This window comes from Fundulus heteroclitus, chromosome 18 (assembly GCF_011125445.2).
Source record: "Fundulus heteroclitus isolate FHET01 chromosome 18, MU-UCD_Fhet_4.1, whole genome shotgun sequence".
Taxonomy (NCBI): domain Eukaryota; kingdom Metazoa; phylum Chordata; class Actinopteri; order Cyprinodontiformes; family Fundulidae; genus Fundulus; species Fundulus heteroclitus.
Genome location: NC_046378.1, coordinates 23,608,824 through 23,630,541, shown reverse-complemented (window position 1 = coordinate 23,630,541; position 21,718 = coordinate 23,608,824). Strand labels below are relative to the sequence as shown.

At 41.3% G+C, this 21,718-nt stretch overlaps 2 protein-coding genes across 2 annotated transcripts; both read left to right on the top strand.

Moving 5' to 3' along the window:
• Nucleotides 1-258: 258 nt before the first annotated feature.
• LOC118566706 (caspase-1-like) lies at nucleotides 259-21,682 on the top strand. Its single transcript, XM_036149884.1, has 10 exons — nucleotides 259-406; nucleotides 621-810; nucleotides 893-1,171; nucleotides 1,255-1,343; nucleotides 1,512-1,688; nucleotides 4,838-5,072; nucleotides 5,150-5,311; nucleotides 5,387-5,496; nucleotides 5,597-5,715; nucleotides 21,390-21,682. The coding sequence occupies exons 2-9, from the start codon at nucleotides 804-806 to the stop codon at nucleotides 5,699-5,701; spliced, it is 1,164 nt and encodes a 387-aa protein (XP_036005777.1). The 5' UTR covers nucleotides 259-406; nucleotides 621-803; the 3' UTR covers nucleotides 5,702-5,715; nucleotides 21,390-21,682.
• LOC118566707 (caspase-1-like) lies at nucleotides 15,091-21,436 on the top strand. Its single transcript, XM_036149885.1, has 8 exons — nucleotides 15,091-15,163; nucleotides 15,246-15,524; nucleotides 15,629-15,681; nucleotides 15,850-16,026; nucleotides 19,842-20,076; nucleotides 20,153-20,314; nucleotides 20,408-20,517; nucleotides 20,610-21,436. Exons 1-8 carry the CDS (start codon nucleotides 15,157-15,159, stop codon nucleotides 20,712-20,714), a joined length of 1,128 nt encoding a protein of 375 aa, XP_036005778.1. The 5' UTR covers nucleotides 15,091-15,156; the 3' UTR covers nucleotides 20,715-21,436.
• Nucleotides 21,683-21,718: the final 36 nt, after the last annotated feature.

Below are 21,718 nucleotides of genomic sequence, written 5' to 3'. Positions count from 1 at the left end.
CATTTATTCTCATACCCATAAATAAAGTCTTGTGCAGCCAAAGTCCTCTATAAGTAAATGTCGTCCACTTTAATTTCTGCATAAAACCTGCTGTTCTGTGAAGACTTCAGGGATTTGTTGGCTAACATTAGTGGAAAAGACAGCTCCATAATGACCTAGAAGTGCACCAGACTGGTGCACTTACCAGCTGTAGCAGATAACGTGATGTTTACCTACAATAACGTGGCTAATGTGTCATCTATTACAGGAAGCAGAATCTCCAAGAGGAGAGGACAGGTTACTTTGTGTCCCACAGATGGTTGGCATGAAGAAAGGATTTTGGTTGTTCACCTCAGTTAGCAAGTATCGACATGTATCAGGTGGAGGTGCTCAGGATTCCAAGATGGCCGCAGTAGATGGTGAGCAGGTAAGTTATAGTGGACTGTATTTTTATTTGTAAAACCCTTTGAGAAAGGAAATTATTCCTTTCCTTCCACTTGCCAATCATACACTGCTTTGTGTTGAAAGATGCTATATGAAAAAAAAACTACAAATATTAAAGAATTAATGAAAAGCTTTATATGTGTCTTTATATGCTGGGAATATTATTTAACCAGATTATTTAACTGGGTTCATTTTAGTCCTCCGGGTTGAAAGCGTTGGTGACCAATCAGATCTTGATTTCCTGGTTTAAAGCACTTCCAAGGAACTGAGTGCAACTCAAACAACTCGCCCTGGCACCAAGAGCAGACTGAATTCCTGGACATGCACACACTCATCCTTGACTTTTAGAGAACTCTGCATTTACCCCTCAGTTCTGAGCAATGGCAGGTAAGTCTGCAGGATTTACAATTCATTCATGGCTAATTTCTTATGCCACTATCGGTATTTTCAGAGCTGGGTTTCTTTGCAGATAAGGAGCTCGCCAGAGTGCGCACCAATTTTGTGGCAAAGGTGTCAAAAACTGTAATCAAGCAACTCCTGGACGATCTTATGGAGGATTGTTTGCTGAATGATGAGGAGGTAGATTCTGTGCTCGAGGACAACACTGGTAGGGCAGACATGGCTCGCTGCCTCATCGACAAAGTAAAAAGAAAGGGGGACAAAGCCAGCAGGAAGATGATTGAGCACATTGAAAACAGAGATTCTGCACTTTACGCTGAACTTGAGCTGTCCTCTGGTCCAAAACCAGGTGAGACTACAGCAAAAGCATCATATTGTTGCAGATTCTGTGCTGTAACAAAATAAAAAAATAATGTTTTTTTCCTCCCTCAGTTGCAGCTCCTAAGAAGCAGAAAACCTGGTCAGACAAACTAGTCCCCATGACGGATTCCTCGCGGCAGGAAAAAATGAATGATTCAGATGTAAATTTTTAAAATCAAGATCAAAATATTCTTTAACCTTACTATAAATAACTATAGTTACAATGGTCTTGCTACACTCCCCTCACAGAGGGTATGTTCCATGCTGATATATTTACTGCTAAAAAAATGTGTTTAACCTCTTTTCTTGCACCATTTTTGACTTTTCAGATTTACAAGGTGTCCGAAACTTCCCTAAAAAGTCGTGTTGCTCTCTTAATCACCAATAGAAATTTTACTGACAATAACTTAACCAGAAAGGGAGCGGAGAAAGATGAGGAGAACATGGAGGAACTTCTCAGTTCCCTGCAATATGAGGTGGTGAAACACAATGACCTTACTGCAAAGGTATTTTCAAATTTATTTTCATCCAACTGTGGCAACCCCTATATGTCTCGATTGTTGCTCTTATCGTTTATATATCTAAATATTGCACACCACTTTGAGTACACTTGCTGTTTTTTTTATTAAATGCACCTCATAGGGAAATTAGATTTGGACTTTTAAATCAAACAGCAATTCTGAACCTTCCCTTAAGCAACAGTAACATCTATGCTTCTGAAATACACGCAAAAAGGGAAGCAGTGACTTGTCTCAATATGAGTGAATGCTATAATTAAACCAGCTGCCACAGGAATGTGAATTAGTATGTGTCGATGAAGAAAGTTACTGTACAGTGGTATGAAAAAGTGTTTAATCCTTCACAATTTCTTATTATTTTGCACGTTTTGTCACACTGAAGTGTGACAAAACAAACTCAAACTAATTTCAATACTAGTCAAAGACAACACAAGTGAACACAAAACATGGCCGTGTGTGAACAAGGGTTTGTCTCCCAAACCCAAAAACCGGTTGGACCGCCCTTAGCAGCAACAACTGCAATCAAGCATTAGTGATAACCTGCGATAAGTCTTTTCCAGCACTGTGGAGGAATTCTGTCCCACTTTGCTGAATTGTTGTAATTGAGCCACATTGGAGGGTTTCTCCAGCAGCATGCCACAACCTCTAAATAGGATCCAGGTCAGGACTTTAACTAGGCCACTCCAAAATCTTCATTTTGTTCTTTAGTCATTCAGAGGTAGACTTGATGGTGTGTTTTGGATCATCGTTCTGCTGCAGAACCTGAGTTGGTTTCAGCTTGAGGCCACGGACAGATGGCTGGATGTTCTCCTTCAGGCTGTTTTGGTAGGCAGCAGAATTCATGGATCTAGTTTCTTCTTTATGGTGGAGACACAAACTCTGACATAACTGAGGCAAATGAGGCCTGCAGTTCTTTGGTTGTTGTTGTGGGGTCTTTTGTGACCGCCCGGACGAGTCGTTGCTGCGCTCTTGGGGTAAATTAGATCATTCCTGGGAATGTTCACCACTGTTCCATGTTCTCTCCATTTGTGGATAATGGCTCTAACTGTGGTCGCTGGAGTCTCAAAGCTTTAGAAATGGCTTTGTAACCCATTCCAGACCAATAGATCTCAGTTACTTTCTTATTTGTTCCTGAATTTCTTTCTTTCTCAGAATGATTTCTAGCTCTTGAAGATCTTTAGGTGTATTTCACTTTGCCTATTTAAGTGATTTCTTGATTGAGGACAGGTGGGGCAATAATCAGGCTTGGATGTGGCTGGACGATGTGAACTTGGTTATGTTATGTTTTAACAGGGGTGGCAAACTCTTTGTCACACAGTGTCATGTAGGTTTGGATTTTATTTACCCTTTAATTATAAAAACCTTCACTTAAAATGGTAAATCAAGTCTGAGGACCCCAGAAATCTTTACACTACAGTCAGTCATTCACACACTCTCACATTCACATCCTGACGGGGGTGAGCCATGTTAGTAGACATACAGAAGGAAGGTGGTGATACATAGACAGCACCAGTGACCACCGACAGCAGTGAATACGGGTAAGAACTGAGACGGTTGAAGCAGGGGATCGATTACATGACGAACTCCCTAACTCCTGCGCCACCCTCGCCCCAAATCTGAATTCTGGATTTACTTGTGTAGTTTTTGACTCAGGTTTAAATTTGTTTGAAATTCGAAAACACTGAAGTGTGAGAAACATGTAAAAAAAAATTAAAAAATAATTTTTGCAAGGCTCTGTGCTCCTGATAAAGGAGCTAATTGCATGACAACTCTGCTGCCGCTGGTTCATATCAATGGAAAACAAGAAAATCGACGTGTAAACTTTGTCTCTAAGTCGCAGAATCAGCCTTTGAAATTAAATAATGCCTTTTTTAACTGAAGGCTATCATTGCATATCTGCCTAAGGCAAATGATCACCTTTTAAATGATTTCAATGACCTGCTATCTTTGACACGTGTAGACTATGACTGTTTAATTACTGAGGGAAACTCTAACATTCACTTTGATAACCCTGAAGAACGGGACCTTTGTGACACATTTAGACATTTTGGTTTAACTCAATATGTCAAACATCCGACACACAAACGGGGACGTATTTTAGACTTGATCATCACAAAGCGTCTAAACATTTCCAAGGTCAATATAACCAATGTTGCCCTGTCCAATTAGTTTTCTACGCAGCCTTGTAAGTGTCAGTGGGGGAAAAAAATAAAGTGGGTGGAAATCCATGCTCACACTTTTCTAAAGTTTGGCGCTCAGGTTTGCAGTCTGTGTGCATGACTTACTAAACTGTGCGCTCAGTTTTTGCAATCCGTGTGCATGGTTTGATAAACGGTGCGCTCCGTTTTGCAATCCATGCATGCAGATTACTCGGTGATATCTGTCAAGAGTTTGGACGCATGGCCACACCTGTGTCATTTGAAACGTCTCGTCTCAGTTTAAAATAAAAAAAAAGTCATAAGGCTATAAGGTGTGCTGATTAAAGCAGTGCTTTGACAACATTTCCACAGAATTTACCTCGCAGGTGTGAACGTGGGCAAATTGATCACTGCAACAGTGTCTTCACAGGTCTGCCTAAAAAGTCTATAATTTGATCCAGAACGCATCGTTTGATGTAAAGTTCTTACACTAGCTCTCTGTAGCTCAGAGAATAGACACGGAGAAGCAGCATTTAGTTCTTACGCTCCAATTATTTGACAAAAAGGCAGAGAAGATTGTAAGAGTGCTGCTTTAAACCAAGGTTAAAAACTTATTTCTTTATAGGTGCCTTTAAATGTTAGGGTTTAAGTTAGTAATCCAACTTGTCTTATATCTTGACCTGCTCCTACGTTTCCACTGCAATGTTTTCTTTTCTTATGTTCTGTTCGTGTAAAACAGGACTACGGAAATATGCTTTACAAATAAACTTGCGTTGCCTAGGCAGTGACTGAACTGGCTGGATAAAAAAAATTTTTTGTAATCATGACAGGAAAATGTGTCTTTAACAATGAAAACCTATTTCAGGACATTTGTTTGCACAGACTGATTTTTGTATACAGCTAACAGAAGTATAATAAAGACATCTGTTACCGATTGACATTTTGTATTGTCTCTTTATTATGTGGTGACAGACGTTTTTCCATCTTCATTTCTTACAGAGGATAAATGAGGCTCTGCGTAATTTTAAAGAGCACCCAAAGCTCAGCAATACAGACAGCGTGTTTGTGGTGATCATGTCTCACGGAAAACGAGAATTTGTCCTTGGCGTCAATCACAGCAACGAAAAGCCAGACGAATTCCCCATTGACAACATCTACAAATACCTGGGTCCACAAGAATGCCCTGCCTTGATGAACAAACCAAAGATCATCATCATCCAGGCCTGCAGAGGAGGTAACCTTTACCCGTCCTGGGTTTGAAGCAACAGTTTGGAGCCGATGCAGGCGTAATCTGTTCCTCGTGTGTTGCAGGGTCTAGAGGATCGGTGATAGTAAGTGACAGCGCTTCAGCTGAGACGGTCTCTGATGACGTTTCACAGCAACAGCCTGCTAGTGTGGGCAACATTGTTGATGATGCCATCCGATACGTTCACAAAGAAAAGGACTTCATTTCTCTCCTGTCCAGCACTCCTGGTCGGTTTGTCATTTAAATCCATTGTTTTCTAGGACTTTGCCTACATTATTCAAATCAACTGTGGTTTCCTGCAGATACCGTCTCATACAGAAGAGAGGATTTGGGCTCCTTCCTCATCCAGTACATCGCTGAAGTCTTCAACACTTGCTCCCATGAGGATGATATTGATGAACTTTTCAGAAAGGTACAAGTTTTCACTATTAAAGAGATAGACTATTTAAATACTGGGGAAAGACAAAACGCATCGATAAGTCACTATCTTTATTTTTCACCGAACCCTGCAGGTCATGCAACGCTTTGAAGAGTTTCCTGATGAAACCAAAAGACAAATGCCAACAAAAGACAGATGCACCCTAACCAGGCGCTTCTACCTTTTCCCCGGCCACTGAGACAGAAACGTTTGGTACCTTCATCTGTTGTTTATCTAACAATGCTATACATGCTTTGCTGTTTACAACTGAATTATGTTGGTAAAATATACCTAGATTATGTTTGTATAACATTTGATGTACATATAAAGATATTTTGGGGTTAACTTTTGTAACAAATCTTTATCATTCTTAGACTGTGAGTGATTGGATTGTTTTCTGATGTAGAATACATGTACCTAAATTTGATTCAGTTTCATTTAAATTAGATTTTGTTAAAATCTGATATAGTTTGACTCTTTATTTTGTTAAAATGAATAATGCAATTTTTTAGAAAAACATGGTCTGTCACTGTTTTCCAGTGCTTTGTATTGCTGTGTAACCCACATTTAGATATAGTTTCAATAAATGCATTAAATCCTCATAAATGTAAAAAAAGCTCAGTTATGCATGGTCTATGATAAATAACCTACGTGATTAGCACATAAAAGGCTAACTCTGAAAGACCTGTGCAACACTCTTAGCCAATGAGCTGCTGGAAAATGGCGATGAAATTGAGCCCTCTAATTAATTGGTGTCATAATTTATTTCAAATATATTCATAACGTCAACTCAGACAATTAACTTTATGTCACTATCACCAAACATATTGGACATTCCATTTTGCGCCTGTTGAAGGCGCAAAATGGTTTAGTCAGTCTGACAACAACCGGTGAAAAGTGTAACATCAGTGAGCCCAGATTTATTGACCAGGGGGCTAGACATCATGCTGCCCTAAAAGCATGAATCAGGGCATCAAAGGACGAAAAAGAGGAAAGAAAAAGAAAGAAGGCAGAGAGAGGAGAGGCAGCTGTTGACTGCTTTCTTTCCCAAAGGTGAACCCAGTTTGGTTTTTATGCAAAGTCCAATGAAAGTTAACATCCACTCCCGGCAGCTGCTGCTTGTATGTGTAACAACTATAATTCCACCTGTCATCACTTTTTATTAGGGCCATGCAGTATGGGTAAAACAGCGCCCTCTCTCGGTAGTCGGCCATGATAAGTGCAGTGACCACACGCGCGCGCGCGCACACACACACACACACACACACACACACACACACACACACACACACACACATATATATATATATATATATATATATATATATATATATATATATAGAAAGAGAGAGACAATTTTAGGGGGAAAAAAACTATACAAACGATGCCATCATCATATAACACGGTCTCTTGGTACATTTCGGAAATGGCAAAAAACACTTTAAAACAGTTGCTCAGGGCTCTCTCTGCTTTGCTTTCGGAGATATAAAGAATTATAATTTAGGACGATTACGTCATCCCCCCCCAGTTTGTTTTCCCTTCCATTTGTGAGAGGATAATACATTACTGTGGAGAAAGGTAAACGTATTAGTGGCTTAGTTGACATTGCTATCAAAAGCAAAGTTCTTTAAATGAGACAAAAGACATTTTACATAAGGAATAAAGAACAAAACAATATAAGAACACACACATTTTACAACAGCAGCTAAAACAGAACTTGCATGATAAAAGAAAAATACAAACTGCTTTCTTAAGAAAAGTGGTGAGACCAATCAGTACATCAGGCCACATCTTTTTATCCCAAGGCGTTCATACGGGGGAAAACTGCTCCAGTGGTGCAAATGCTATCAGAGAGGCAGAACATTTTTCCACAAAGGGTAAATTTGGCACATCACTAAAACCATATAAAAAGGTAACGGACTAAAAGCTATAATAACCAATCAGGATAAATAGGAATCACAAAAAGGCTGAACAGGTTATAAACAAAAACAACGCCATAATAATGTCACTGATTTATCAGTAGAAATATATTAAAAAGACTTATGTTCTTTCCAGTGTTGGCAATAACATATGATTTACCTTTGTCCCAGACTGAATGGCTGACAATTTACAAGAATAAAATCGGTGTTTAAATAAATAAAATAAAATAAAAAAATATTCTCAGCTGTGTCGGGAGGCTGGTGCGCGCTCTGGCATCGTTCCATTCCCTGGACAAATTCCCAAAGCGGAACGTTGCGTTGCGTAGTCCAGCTGGAAGGGGGCTGTTCGTCAAGCTAATAAAAGCCAGCCTGGGTAATGTGGTTCGGGAGGTTTATAGCTGTGCTGATGCACGTTCAAGAGTTTTACTGACTTGTATTCGTTGCTCTCAAACATCCGTGCCGCACCTTTCCAAGTCTTACTGACTGGTACGCACATAAAAAAATGAGCGTAATGGTCTAATTTCAGCATAACTTTGACAACTTTCAGCGTAACGGTCCATATGGCCTGGCACATCTTGTGTTCATGCGACATATTCATGAAGGGACAATTAAGGAGGATATGCTCTTCTGTAAACCTCTGGAAACAAGGTCAACGGCAGAGGGAAATTTAAAAATGCTGGACACCTTTGTAATTGCGCATTATATGGACAAAAGGTGCTTACATCTGCACTGATGGCGCAAAAGCCATGACAGAGTTGCACAGTAGTGTAGTACAAGCGGCTGCTCCTGATTGGACTTGAGTACATTGTGGCATCCACAGAGAAGCTCTTGCTGCCAAGGGAATGCCTATTGGTCTGAAAAATGTTTTGGACACGACAGTAAAAATGGTGAACTTTGTGAAAGCCAAGCCCCTGAACTCTCGCTTATTTTTCTGCACTATGCAGTGAATGAGCAGGGAGCATGAGACCTTGTAACTACACAAAGAGGTATAGTGGCTATTAAGAGGTAAATGACTCGTTTCTTTGAACTGAGTGATGAACTCAGGATTTTCTTTAGTGACAATCATTTTCAACTTTCTGAACATTTGCATGATGAGGAGTTTCTCACAGGTCTGGCTTACCTGTGGGACATATTTTCTTGCCTGAACAAGCTAAATCTAGGATTGTTAGAGGTTTCAGCAACTGTGTTTAATTGTGCAAGATAAAGTTGAGGCTATGATAAGGAAGTTAAATCTCTGGGAAAATTGCATGAACAACAACAAAACAGAAGTATTTCCTTTGCTACATGACTTTGTGTGTTCAAATGAAATTACACTGAGTGTGAGTGTTAAATCTAACGGGTCAGATAGCTGGATTTTTTCACTCTTTCAGAACTGTGCCTGCTGCTTTACCAACAGCTGAACATCAGGGTCTCATTGAAATAGCAACAGACGGCTCCCAAAAAGTTGAATCCAATAAGAAGCCGCCATCGGATTGGACTGTGAACAGCCTGCGCTGTCCAAACGTGCTGTAAAAACTTTGATGCCCTTTGCTACAACATACAGTATTTGTGTGAAAATGGATTCTCAAATATGAAAACAAAACACAGAGCAAGACTTAAATTGTGTTGAGAACAATTTAACTCAGACTGTCTCCAACTAAGCCAAACATCACAGAGTTGTGTGCATCTTTCCAATCAAGCCCTTCTTATTAAAGCTAAACTAAGCACAGTATATTCAATAACTGTGATCACATTATAAATTTTGTTTAATATATTCATTATGCACAAGCTAAATGTTTGGATAATTCACAGCATGTTAAAGTGAAATTTTGCTTAATGCTGACGTATTAATAAACATCATTTGGTGAGAAATAATTTACTGTTGTATATGAATTTATTTGAAATGTGCAATCTTTACAAACACATTTTAAAGGGTGTATAAGTGTGTGTGTGTGTGTGTGTGGGGGGGGGGGTACTTGGCTTGAGATCAGACGTCTTAAGGGGTACACAGCTGTGCGAAGTTTGGGAACCACTGGGCTAGAGGATCCTAGCAGAAGTCAAGATGGACCAAGACGACCACTTCTGCAAAAATATCCATCTCGCCTGTTTGGTTTGCAACAGCAAAGTTTGAACAAAGGCTGACTTGATCAATATTTTCCACATATGCAGATACATCTGGGGGAACCAAATACAGTGAATCCATTGTAACAGTTTACGTACTACACTATTCAGTCATATGTTTTTAAGTAAATAGCTAAATACCACATATCCGTTATCCACTTAATTGGTAACTGTTGCAGATGTCAGAGTTCTGGGTGCACTTGTGCTTGTGTCTGTGTGTGTTGAGAAATGTAGGAACAAATCTGCATATCCTCCATAGTCCAAAAACTGTTAATTGGTTTCTCTAAATTCTCCCTAGGTTTGAGTGTGTGCGTGCATGGTTGTTTGTCTGTCTGTCTCTGTGTTGCCCTGCGACAGACTGGCGACCTGCCCAGGGTGCAGGGTGGATCATTTCAGTGATCCAGGTGATTCACCTGTACTACATTTACTCTGAGCAAAGATTTTAAAAAATCCCAAAAAATCCCATCCTTGTAGTTTAAATGACTTAAAAATAAGACAAACAGAAGAAAAACCTTTAAGGTTATAAAAGGTTTTGTTTTTAACTTTGACAGACAAAAAGAAGGCTGCTCCCCAAATAATCTTAAAAGCCCAAACAACTTTAACCGTTGACTGTACTGTGATTTTGTAAATACAAAAGAAAAAGAATAAACAACAGTAAGAACTCTGCGGAAAAGCGTCTCCTTTTTTCTTAATTGACTTTGTACATTGCAAAGTTTGCATGGGTAGCCACAACCCCAGCTGGCGTTGTACAGTTTACACGTGTAAACATGTGAGATGTGGGAAGTGAGAGTTGAGATCCTGCTTGCTGCAGGGCAAACACAGAATTAATGTCGGCACAAGTCAGAACAGGTCATATTATCGCAGGAGATGCTTTACATTGCTACAAACTCAAGGAATGAAAGAGTAAAAACAAACATTGAACACAGTTTTCTAAACCTAAATTCTGTTTTAATTTGAAGCTGTAAGAGCATGCAAACACAGAACAGATGTAGCGCAGCTTTGTCCTGTTGAATACAGTGCTGACATGCAAAGTTCATAGAGAGCTAAAAGGAGACCTTATGATGCAATTTTAGTGGTCTGGTTGTAATCTTTTAACATGAAATGCACAACATGGGGGAGAGCTGGTATCTTACGAGTCGATGCTATCATTTCAATCAGAAACCATTAAAGGGAAGAGAGCAGTTATATCTTCACAGATTTAGGGAAAAAGACAAATATTTGTATATTCAATCTACAGGCGGATCCAACTTTGATGTAATGTCCTTAAAACAAGTCAAAATGAGGTTCAGTAGCGTGTGTGTCGTATGGCTCAGGAACAGAGGACTCAAATGCAAGACCTGACACAGTGGGTTCAAACTCAAAGTTCCTTTAATACAGTCCAGGGTCAAACACCAAAAAATCCAGCAGAAGCAGAGGTATCCAAAACAGAGGCAAAGACAGGTCCGAATTCAGGCTGAGGTCAAAAAACACTAGAAAGCTAAGTTAGACAAAAGGCTGGAACGCTAGGCTCAAAGAACAAAGACGAACTGGCAAAGGGAAGCAGCATCAGTAAGTATTAAATAGTCTAACAAACAAAAGAGGAGCACAAACACCAGGTGATTGACATTAGGCAGATCCTGATTGCAGGGAGGAAGTGAAGTTGCCTAAAACAAGTTCAGGAAATGAGTACAAAATAAAACAGGAAGTGAAAAGAATAGGTAAAACAAGTAATACAAGAAACACATCTAATCAGGACTGCCCCTGACATTACTCCTCCCACTAAGTCTGGCTCCAGACGGACCAGGAATGTCTGGGTGCTGATCATAAAAGTCTTGAATGAGGGATGGGTCTAGAATGTCGCTGGCTCGCTCCCATGATCTCTCCTCAGGACCAAATCCCTCCCAATCGACCAGAAACTGATGTCCTCGACCCCGACGCCTCACAGCTAGCAGCTTCTTAACTGTGTAGACTGGTTCACCATCAATAATCCGGGGGGCAGGGGGAGCCTTGGTGGCAGGGACCAACTTGCTCTCTCTCACTGGTTTGATGTGGCTGACATGAAACGTGGGATGACATCTCATTGTTCTGGGGAGTTTAAGTCTTACAGCCACAGGGTTAATAATTTTAGACACCGGAAATGGTCCGACAAATCTTGGAGACAGCTTACGTGAGTCAGTGCGAAGGGCTAGATTTCGAGTGGACAACCAGACTCTTTGGCCCACCCTGTAGACAGGTGCTGGAGCTCTGCGTCGATCTGCAGCTCTTTTGTAGGTTGAGGACTGTTTCAGGAGAGTACGACGCGCCATGGCCCAGGTCCTACGACAGCGGCGGATAAGACTAATGGCAGAAGGTACACTGACCTCTTTCTATAGGGCTGGAAACAGAGGAGGTTGATAGCCATGGACGCAGTGAAATGGAGACAGGCCGGTGGAGGAACAGGGTAGGGTGTTGTGGGCAAACTCTACCCACATAAGCTGCTTACTCCAGGAAGAAGGACACCGTGAGGCCAGGATTCGCAGACCAGTCTCTAGTTCTTGATTTAGCCGTTCTGACTGGCCGTTGGTTTGAGGATGGTAACCTGATGAGAGACTGACAGAAGCTCCCAACAGGGAACAAAACGCCTTCCAAAATTGGGAAATAAACTGTGGACCCCTATCAGACACTATGTCAGCCGGGAAACCACGGATCCTGAACACTTGAGACATCAAAACCTCAGCAGTCTCCTTTGCTGTAGGCAACTTAGCAAGAGGGATGAGGTGAGCCATCTTAGAAAATCTGTCGACCACAGTGAGAACGGTGGCATTACCTTCTGAATCGGGCAGTCCAGTAACGAAATCCAGAGAGATGTGAGACCAAGGTCGAGTGGGGATTGGTAGTGGCTGCAACAGTCCGGAAGAGCGGGTGTTGGAAGGCTTATGCTGGGCACAGACAGGACAGGCCGCCACATACTCAGCAACATCTCTCTTCATCGTCAACCACCAGAACCGCTGCCGTATGACAAACAGCGTACGTTCGACACCTGGGTGACAAGAGAAACTGGAAGCATGTGCCCAATGGATGACCTGGGACCTAAGCTCTGGAGAAACAAATAGTCGGTTTGGAGGACACCCGTCTGGAGGCTGAACCCCAGCTGATGCTTGCTTGACCCTCTCCTCCACACTCCAAGTCAGTGCTCCCACAACACATGAAGATGGAATAACATGAGAAGGTGCCTCAGGAGGGGAGGAGGTGAGGCCATGCAGGCGAGACAGAGCATCTGGTTTGACATTCTTGGAACCTGGTCGATAGGACACAGTGAAGTTAAAGCGATTAAAAAACAAGGCCCACCTGGCTTGACGGGGATTTAGTCTCTTGGCCCTCCGAAGATATTCCAGATTCTTGTGATCTGTCCAAACGATAAATGGCAGTTCGGCCCCCTCCAGCCAGTGACGCCATTCCTCTAGTGCCACCTTAATGGCCAACAATTCCCTGTCCCCAATATCATAGTTTCTCTCACTGGCAGATAGTTTGCGAGAGAGGAAGGCACATGGGTGAATCCGGTTATCCCGTACTGAGCGCTGAGAGAGAATAGCCCCCACTCATGAGTCTGAGGCATCCACTTCAACCAAAAATTTAAGTTGAGGATCTGGTATGGTGAGAATCGGGGCAGAGGTGAACCTGTTCTTCAGTTTCTGGAAGGCATTATCTGCCTGAAGAGACCACTGAAACTTAGAGGTAGGAGAGGTCAAGGCATGTAAGGGTGCTGCAATGGTGCTGAAATCCCTTATGAATTTCCTATAGAAATTTGCAAAAATCTTTGTACCTCCTTTCTCGAAGTTGGGACAGGCCAGTCCCTAACGGCCTCCACCTTGGCTGGATCCATCTGCATCCCCCCCTGACCCACGATGAAGCCAAGGAAGGACACCCTGGGAACATGGAATTCACATTTCTCTGCTTTCACGTAGAGCTTGTGTAGAAGAAGACGCTGAAGAACCTTGCGAACATGTGTAGTGTGGGACTGCTCATCAGACGAGAAGATCAAAATATCATCCAAGTAGACGAAAACAAATTTGTTGAGCATGTCTCGAAGCACATCATTTATCAGGGCCTGAAAAACCGCTGGGGCATTAGTGAGTCCAAAAGGCATCACAAGATACTCATAATGTTCACTAGGGGTATTAAAAGCGGTCTTCCACTCATCGCCCTCTCTAATCCTCACCAGGTGATAAGCATTTCTTAAGTCCAACTTTGTAAAAATCCTGGCGCCTTGCAAAATCTCAAAAGCAGAAGAGATAAGAGGAAGAGGGTACCTGTTCTTTATGGTGATGTCATTAAGTCACTTCCAAAATAAAACAGGAAGTGAAAAGAATACGTAAAACAAGTAATACATCTAATCAGGACTGCCCCTGACAGTGTGTAGCCTTCGCATGCCTGTATGACTTCCCTACAACCCTGGACATGCTCCTGATGAGGTGGCGGATGGTCTCCTGAGGAATCTCCTAACAGACCTGGACTAACGCATCAGCTCCTGCACAGTCTGTGGTGCAACATGGCGTTGGTGGATGGAGCGAGACATGATGTCCCAGGTGTGCTAATTTAGATTCAGGTCTGGGGAACAGGCGGGCAGGTCCATAGCATCAACGTCTTCATCTTGCAGGAACTGTTGTCACACTCCAGCCACATAAGGGTCTAGCTTTGTCTTGCTTTAGGAGGAACCCAGGGCCAACTGCACCAGCATATGGTCTCACAATGGGTCTGAGGGTCTCATCTCTGGACCTAAAGGCAGGCAGACTACCTCTGGCGAGCACATAGAGGGCTGTGCGGCCACTCTCAGGAAAATCGTACCACCCCTATGGATTCTGTGTTCCGCGTCATTCATTCTCATACCCATAAATAAAGTCTTGTGCAACCAAAGTCCTCTATAAGTAAATGTCGTCCACTTTAATTTCTGCATAAAACCAGCTGTTCTGTGAAGACTTCAGGGGTTTGTTGGCTAACATTAGTGGAAAAGACAGCTCCATAACGACCTAGAAGTGCACCAGACTGGTGCATTTACCAGCTGTAGCAGATAACGTGATGTTTACCTACAATAACGTGGCTAATGTGTCATCTATTACAGGAAGCAGAATCTACAAGAGGAGAGGACAGGTTACTCTGTGTCCCACAGATGGTTGGCGTGAAGATAGGATTTTGGTTGTTCACCTCAGTTAGCATGTATCGATTATCAGGTGGAGGTGCTCAGGATTCCAAGATGGCTGCAGTAGATGGTGAGCAGGTAGGTTATGGTGGACTTTGTTTTTATTTGTAAAACCGGTTGAGAAAGGAAATTATTCCTTTCCTTTCACTTGCCAATTATACACTGCTTTGTGTTGAAAGGTGCTATATGAAAAAAAAAAAACCTACAAATATTAAAGAATAAGTGAAAAGCTTTATATGTGTCTTTACATGCTGGGAATATTATTTAACCAGATTATTTAACTGGGTTAATTTTAGTCCTCAGGGTGGAAAGCGTTGCCGACCAATCAGATCTTGATTTCCTGGTTTAAAGCACTTCCAAGGAACTGAGTGCAACTCAAACAACTCGCCCTGGCACCAAGAGCAGACTGAATTTCTGGACATGCAAACACTCATCCTTAACTTTTAGAGAACTCTGCATTTAACTCCTCAGTTCTGAGCAATGGCAGGTAAGTCTGCAGGATTTACAATTCATTCATGGCTCATTTCTTATGCCACTATCGGTATTTTCAGAGCTGGGTTTCTTTGCAGATAAGGAGCTCGCCAGAGTGCGCACCAATTTTGTGGCAAAGGTGTCAAAAGCTGTAATCAAGCAGCTCCTGGACGATCTTTTGGAGGATTGTTTGCTGAATGATGAGGAGGTAGATTCTGTGCTCGAGGACAACACTGGCAGGGCAGACATGGCTCGCTGCCTCATCGACAAAGTAAAAAGAAAGGGGGACAAAGCCAGCAGGAAGATGATTGAGCACATTGAACTAAGAGATATTTTACTTTACACTGAACTTGAGCTGTCCTCTGGTCCAAAACCAGGTGAGACTGCAGTAAAAGCATCATATTGTTGCAGACAAAGACGAAACACTGAAGAAGTAGAAAAAATAAAATAAAAATAATAATAATGTTTTTTCCTCCCTCAGTTGCAGCTCCTAAGAAGCAGAAAACCTGGTCAGACAAACTGAATGATTCAGATGTAAAATTTTAAAATCAAGATCAAAATATTCTTTTACCTTACTATAAATAACTATAGTTACAATGGTTTTGCTACACTCCCCTCACAAGAGGGTACGTTCCATGCTGATATATTTACAGCTAAAAAATGTGTTTAACCTCCTTTCTTGCACTATTTTTGACTTTTCAGATATACAAGGTGTCCAAAACTTCCCTAAAAAGTCGTGTTGCTCTCTTAATCAGTAATATAAATTTTACTGACAATAACTTAACCAGAAAGGGAGCGGAGAAAGATGAGGAGAACATGGAGGAACTTCTCAGTTCCCTGCAATATGAGGTGGTGAAACACAATGACCTTACTGCAAAGGTATTTTTTTAATTTATTTTTATCCAACTGTGGCAACCCCTATATGTCTCGATTGTTGCTCTTATCGTTTATATATCTAAACCACTTTGAGTACACTTGTTTTTTTATTAAATGCGCCTCATAGGGAAATTAGATTTGGATTTTTAAATCAAACAGCAATTCCGAATCTTGCCTTAAGCAACAGTAACATCTATGCTTCTGAAATACATGCAAAAAGGGAAACGGTGTACTTGTCTCAATATGAGTGAATGCTATAATTAAACCAGCTGCCACTGGAATGTGAATTAGTATGTGTCGATGAGGAAACAAGAAAGTTACTGTACAGTGGTATGAAAAAGTGTTTAATCCTTCACAATTTCTTATTATTTTGACCGTTTTGTCACACTGAAGTGTGACAAAACAAACTCAAACCAAAGACAACACGAGTGAACACAAAACATGGCCGTGTGTGAACAAGGGTTTGTCTCCCAAACCCAAAAACCGGTTGGACCGCCCTTAGCAGCAACAACTGCAATCAAGCATTAGTGATAACCTGCGATAAGTCTTTTCCAGCACTGTGGAGGAATTCTGTCCCACTTTGCTGAATTGTTGTAATTGAGCCACATTGGAGGGTTTCTCCAGCAGCATAAAAAAGACTCAGGACTTTAACTAGGCCACTCCAAAATCTTCATTTTGTTCTTTAGTCATTCAGAGGTAGACTTGATGGTGTGTTCTGGATCATCATTCTGCTGCAGAACCTGAGTTGGTTTCAACTTGAGGCCACGGACAGATGGCTGGATGTTCTCCTTCAGGGTGTTTTGGTAGGCAGCAGAATTCATGGATCCAGTTTCTTCTTCATGGTGGAGACACAAACTGACATAACTGAGGCAAATGAGGCCTGCAGTTCTTTGGATGTTGTTGTGGGGTCTTTTGTGACCGCCTGGACGAGTCGTCGCTCCACTGTTGGGGTAAATTTGGTCATTCCGGGGAATGTTCATCACTGTTCCATGTTCTCTCCATTTGTGGATAATGGCTCTAACTGTGGTCGCTGGAGTCTCAAAGCTTTAGAAATGGCTTTGTAACCCTTTCCAGACCAATAGATCTCAGTTATTTTCTTATTTGTTCCTGAATTTCTTTCTTTCTCAGAATGATTTCTAGCTCTTGAGGATCTTTAGGTGTATTTCACTTTGCCAGGCAGGTCCTATTTAAGTGATTTCTTGATTAAGGACAGGTGGGGCAATATCCAGGCTTGGATGTGGCTGGACAATGTGAACTCAGTTATGTTTTAACAGGGGGGGGGGGGGCAAATTCTTTGTCACACAGTGTCATGTAGGTTTGGATTTTTTTACCCTTTAATTATAAAAAGTAAAAAACAAAGCAACTGGACTTGTTTTCCGTAGTTGAAGACGTTTTGCTTCCTCTCCCGGAAGCTTTCTCAATTCGAAAAGTCTGGAGTAATGTGGTAACCGTTATGTTCTGCAGCGGGTCTTTTGGATTTTCTTGCTGATTTGACAAAAGCCCAGTTAGGGTACCCACAGGTTTGGAGGGCATCTTTGATGTGTTTCTGTTCCTTGTGCATCAAACATGCCCTCCAAACCTGTGGGTACCCTAACTGGGCTTTTGTCAAATCAGCAAGAAAATCCAAAAGACCCGCTGCAGAACATAATGGTGAGAAGAATAAACACAAAAGCATTGTCATCCCTCATGTTGCTGGAGTCTCTGAAAAACTCAAGAGGATTTTCTCCAAACACAAAATCCCAGTACATTTCAAACCAAACAGGACCCTCAGACAGAGGCTTGTGCATCCCAAGGACAAAACCCCCAAACCTAAGATGAGCGGAGTGGTGTATGCAGTTCAGTGCAGTGAGGAATGTTCTGATCTTTATATTGGAGAAACCAAACAACCTTTCCACAGACGCATGGCTCAACACAGGAGAGCTATCTCCCCAGGTCAAGACTCTGCTGTCCACTTACACCTTATGGACAAAGGACACTCTTTTGAGGACCAAAATGTTCACATTTTGGACAAATAAGACAGATGGTTTGAAAGGGGTGTGAAGGAAGCCATCTACGTTAAGAGAGAAAGACCAACCTTAAACAGAGGAGGAGGCCTTAGGTTACAACTCTCAAAAACGTACAACACAGCTATCGGATTAATTCCGGCCAGTCATCACCTTAACTCTCATCCTCATTTGGGTGATCAAAACATTGTTCCTTTAACCCAAGCCAATAACAACCCTGACGACTCCTCGTTACAGAGGAGTGAACCAGTTTCAGTCCAATTTGCTGGCTTAATGGCTTTAACGACCGCCCATTACTAAGGGGTGGACCTGTTTCGATTGAATTTGCATGTTGTCTAAGCCATTGCAAGGTCTTTGTTTGCCAATGGTATAAAGCTTGTTACTCCACATTACTCCAAACTTTTTGAATTGAGAAAACTTCCGGGAGAGGAAGCAAAACATCTTCAACTACGTAAAACAAGTCCAGTTGCTTTACACTACAGTCAGTCATTCACACACTCTCACATTCACACCCTGAAGGGGGTGAGCCATGTTAGTAGACTTACAGAAGCAAGGTGGTGATACATAGGCAGTACCAGTGACCACCGACAGCAGTGAACGCGGGTCAGAACTGAGACGGTTGAAGCAGGGGGTCGGTTACAGGACAAACTCCCTAACTCCTGCGCCACTCTTGCCCCAAATCTGGATATTGGATTTACTTGTGTTTTTCAATTCAATTTAATTCAATTCAATTGTATTTATATAGCGCCAAATCATGAAACATGTCATCTCAAGGCACTTTACAAAATAAAGTTCAATCATATTATACAGATTGGGTCAGATTATAGATTGGTCAAAAATGTCCTATATAAGGAAACCAGTTGATTGCATCAAAGTCCCAACAAGCAGCATTCACTCCTGGAGAAGCGTAGAGCCACAGGGAGAGTCGTCTGCATTGTACATGGCTTTGCAGCAATCCCTCGTACTGAGCAAGCATGAAGCGACAGTGGGAAGGAAAACTCCCCATTAACGGGAAGGAAAACCTCCAGCATCTGCCTCGACCGACTGGGTTTACAGAAAACAGAGCAGAGACACAACAAGAGAAACAAAAAAGCAAAGAAGCACACATTGATCTAGTAATCTGTTCTACATTAGATGGCAATAGCGGGTGAGCCGTCTTCTCTGGATGATGTCACAGTTAACAGAACGCCAGACCAGGTGTCCCTACTATGAAGATTAAAGAGAGAGAACAGAAAGTTAAAGCAGAAATGACAACACATAATGCATAATTGAAGAACAGTAGAACTCTATAGAGTGAGAAAATTAGATCCCGGTATCCTCCAGTATCCTCAGCCTATAGCAGTAAAACTAAAGGTAGCTCAGAGTAACATGAGCCACTCTAGTTATAAGCTTTGTCAAAAAGGAAAGTTTTTGATTCAGGTTTAAATTTGTTTGAAATTCGAAAATACTGAAGTGTGAGAAACATGTAAATAAACAACAAAAAAACAAACAAAACAGGAAGGTTAAAACACTTTTTCACACGACTGTATGTAATTTACTTTTAAGGTACAGCAACCACTTTCAAGATTACAAGGTGCCTTTAATGACCTAAAGTTACAAGAAGGAAAAACATATTTTACTTATAGAAAAAATGTGTTCACACACACACACACACACACACACACACACACACACACACACACACACACACACACACACACACACACACACACACACACACACACACACACACACACACGGAGCATGAGCATATTTTGAATTTAAGTAACATCTGTAGTGTTCCTATGTTAACCACACCGTCTTGTTTTCTTACAGAATATAGAAAAGGCTCTGCATGAATTTACCGCACATCCCAAACTAAAAGACACAGACAGCGTGTTTGTGGTGATCATTTCCCACGGGAAAAGAGAAGTCATCCTTGGAGTCGATCACAGAAAGGATAAACCGGACGAATTCCCTGTCGACAAAATCTACAAATATCTAGGTCCACAAAAATGCTCTGCACTGATGGACAAACCCAAGATCATCATCATCCAGGCCTCCAGAGGAGGTAAACACTATTTGCCCTGACTTTGAAACTACAGTTTGGACGAGGGCCAGGTTAAATTATAACTCATTTGTTCCAGCTATGGGTGGAGCTGTGATTGTTAGCGACAGCGTCGAAGCCGAGGTGGTGTCTGATGAGGAACGGCAGGCGCCATCCCCTCGAGCAGGCCAAATTGTTAAGAACTCCTTGCGATATGTTCACAGAGAAAAGGATTTCATTTCACTCCTGTCAAGCACGCCTGGTCAGTTTGTGTTTTGAAGAATCAACATGCACAGGTTTGTTTAAGCTTACACTCAGAAGTCAGTAATTATATGCAAGAAAACTATTCCTGCAGATACCGTCTCATACAGAAGAGAGGATCTGGGCTCCTTCCTCATACAGTACATCGCTGAAGTCTTCAACACTTGCTCCCATGAGGATGATATTGATGAACTTTTCAGAAAAGTATTTATTTTCTCTTTTTTTGGCAGCATAATGATAAACAATTAAAATCCTCTCTGAAACAGTGATATTTTCTGTCTGTTTCAACCCTGCAGGTCATGCAACGCTTCGAAGAGTTTCCTGATGAAACCAAAAGACAAATGCCAACAAAGGACAGATGCACCCTAACCAGGCGCTTCTATCTTTTCTCAGGCCACTGAGACAGAAACGTTTGGTAACTTTTGAGCTGACAATGCTATCCTTTCTGTCATTTTTTTAAATGTACACACATGCTCTGTTTGTGATTTTAATAGTGGCCTTTAGGCAAAATGATTTGTACTCAGACCCTTAACCAAGCCCCCATTCATCAAGGAAATTAGGAACTTTTTTTTGAAGTGCATAAACCCTTTATAGCTTGATACAGGTAATTGCGAGGAAACTTCACATCTAAACAAAGGAAAACCTTTTGGCTGTTTTAAAAAAATAAAAAGTCAGGCTTTCAAATTTACTTTGTATGACAATTGATACATTAGACCAAAGAATATATTTTCTTCATGTTTTCTGTATTTATATATAGGGTGTATAAAAATATGTTCATTTGTATGTTGTAAATTGAATGTTTAGGAAAATACTGCATTTGGTGAAGAGGTAGAGATCTCAGAAATATTTGTATCAGAAATTCTATATTTGGAGTCATAGGGATGTGAGAAAAAATATTAAAACATTCCAAGACATTCCTGGACTTTACCTGGAACAGATTAATGTTGATCTTGGACCTTTAAGAAACTAAGAGAAAAAGGTATTCACAGGAAATACTATTTGTCAAATGTAATATGAATCACATGTATTTCCATGGGTATGTTTTGAGTCTGAATCTTCTTTCTTTGCATTTCAAGGGTAATGCCTGTGTGACATGGATGTGAAAGAAAATCCTGTTGGTTGATCTCTGTCTTGTCTGATTGCACAATGACTCCAAAGTTTCTTTAGGAAATTAAAACAACCCAACTCCCTGTCATTTGTTTTGTGAAGAAAACAAAGTTTCTAAATGTTCATGTTTATTTTTTTTCTCTATGATGAGTCAAAAGAAGATCAAAGTTGCCTAAAAGTAGAAGCGTAATAGACAACACACCCTGACCGTCTTGTCTATCAGTAGAGTTCCCTCTCTGAATGACTAATAATGTGAAATGAAATGAAATGAAATGAAATGAAATTTATTCGAACATGA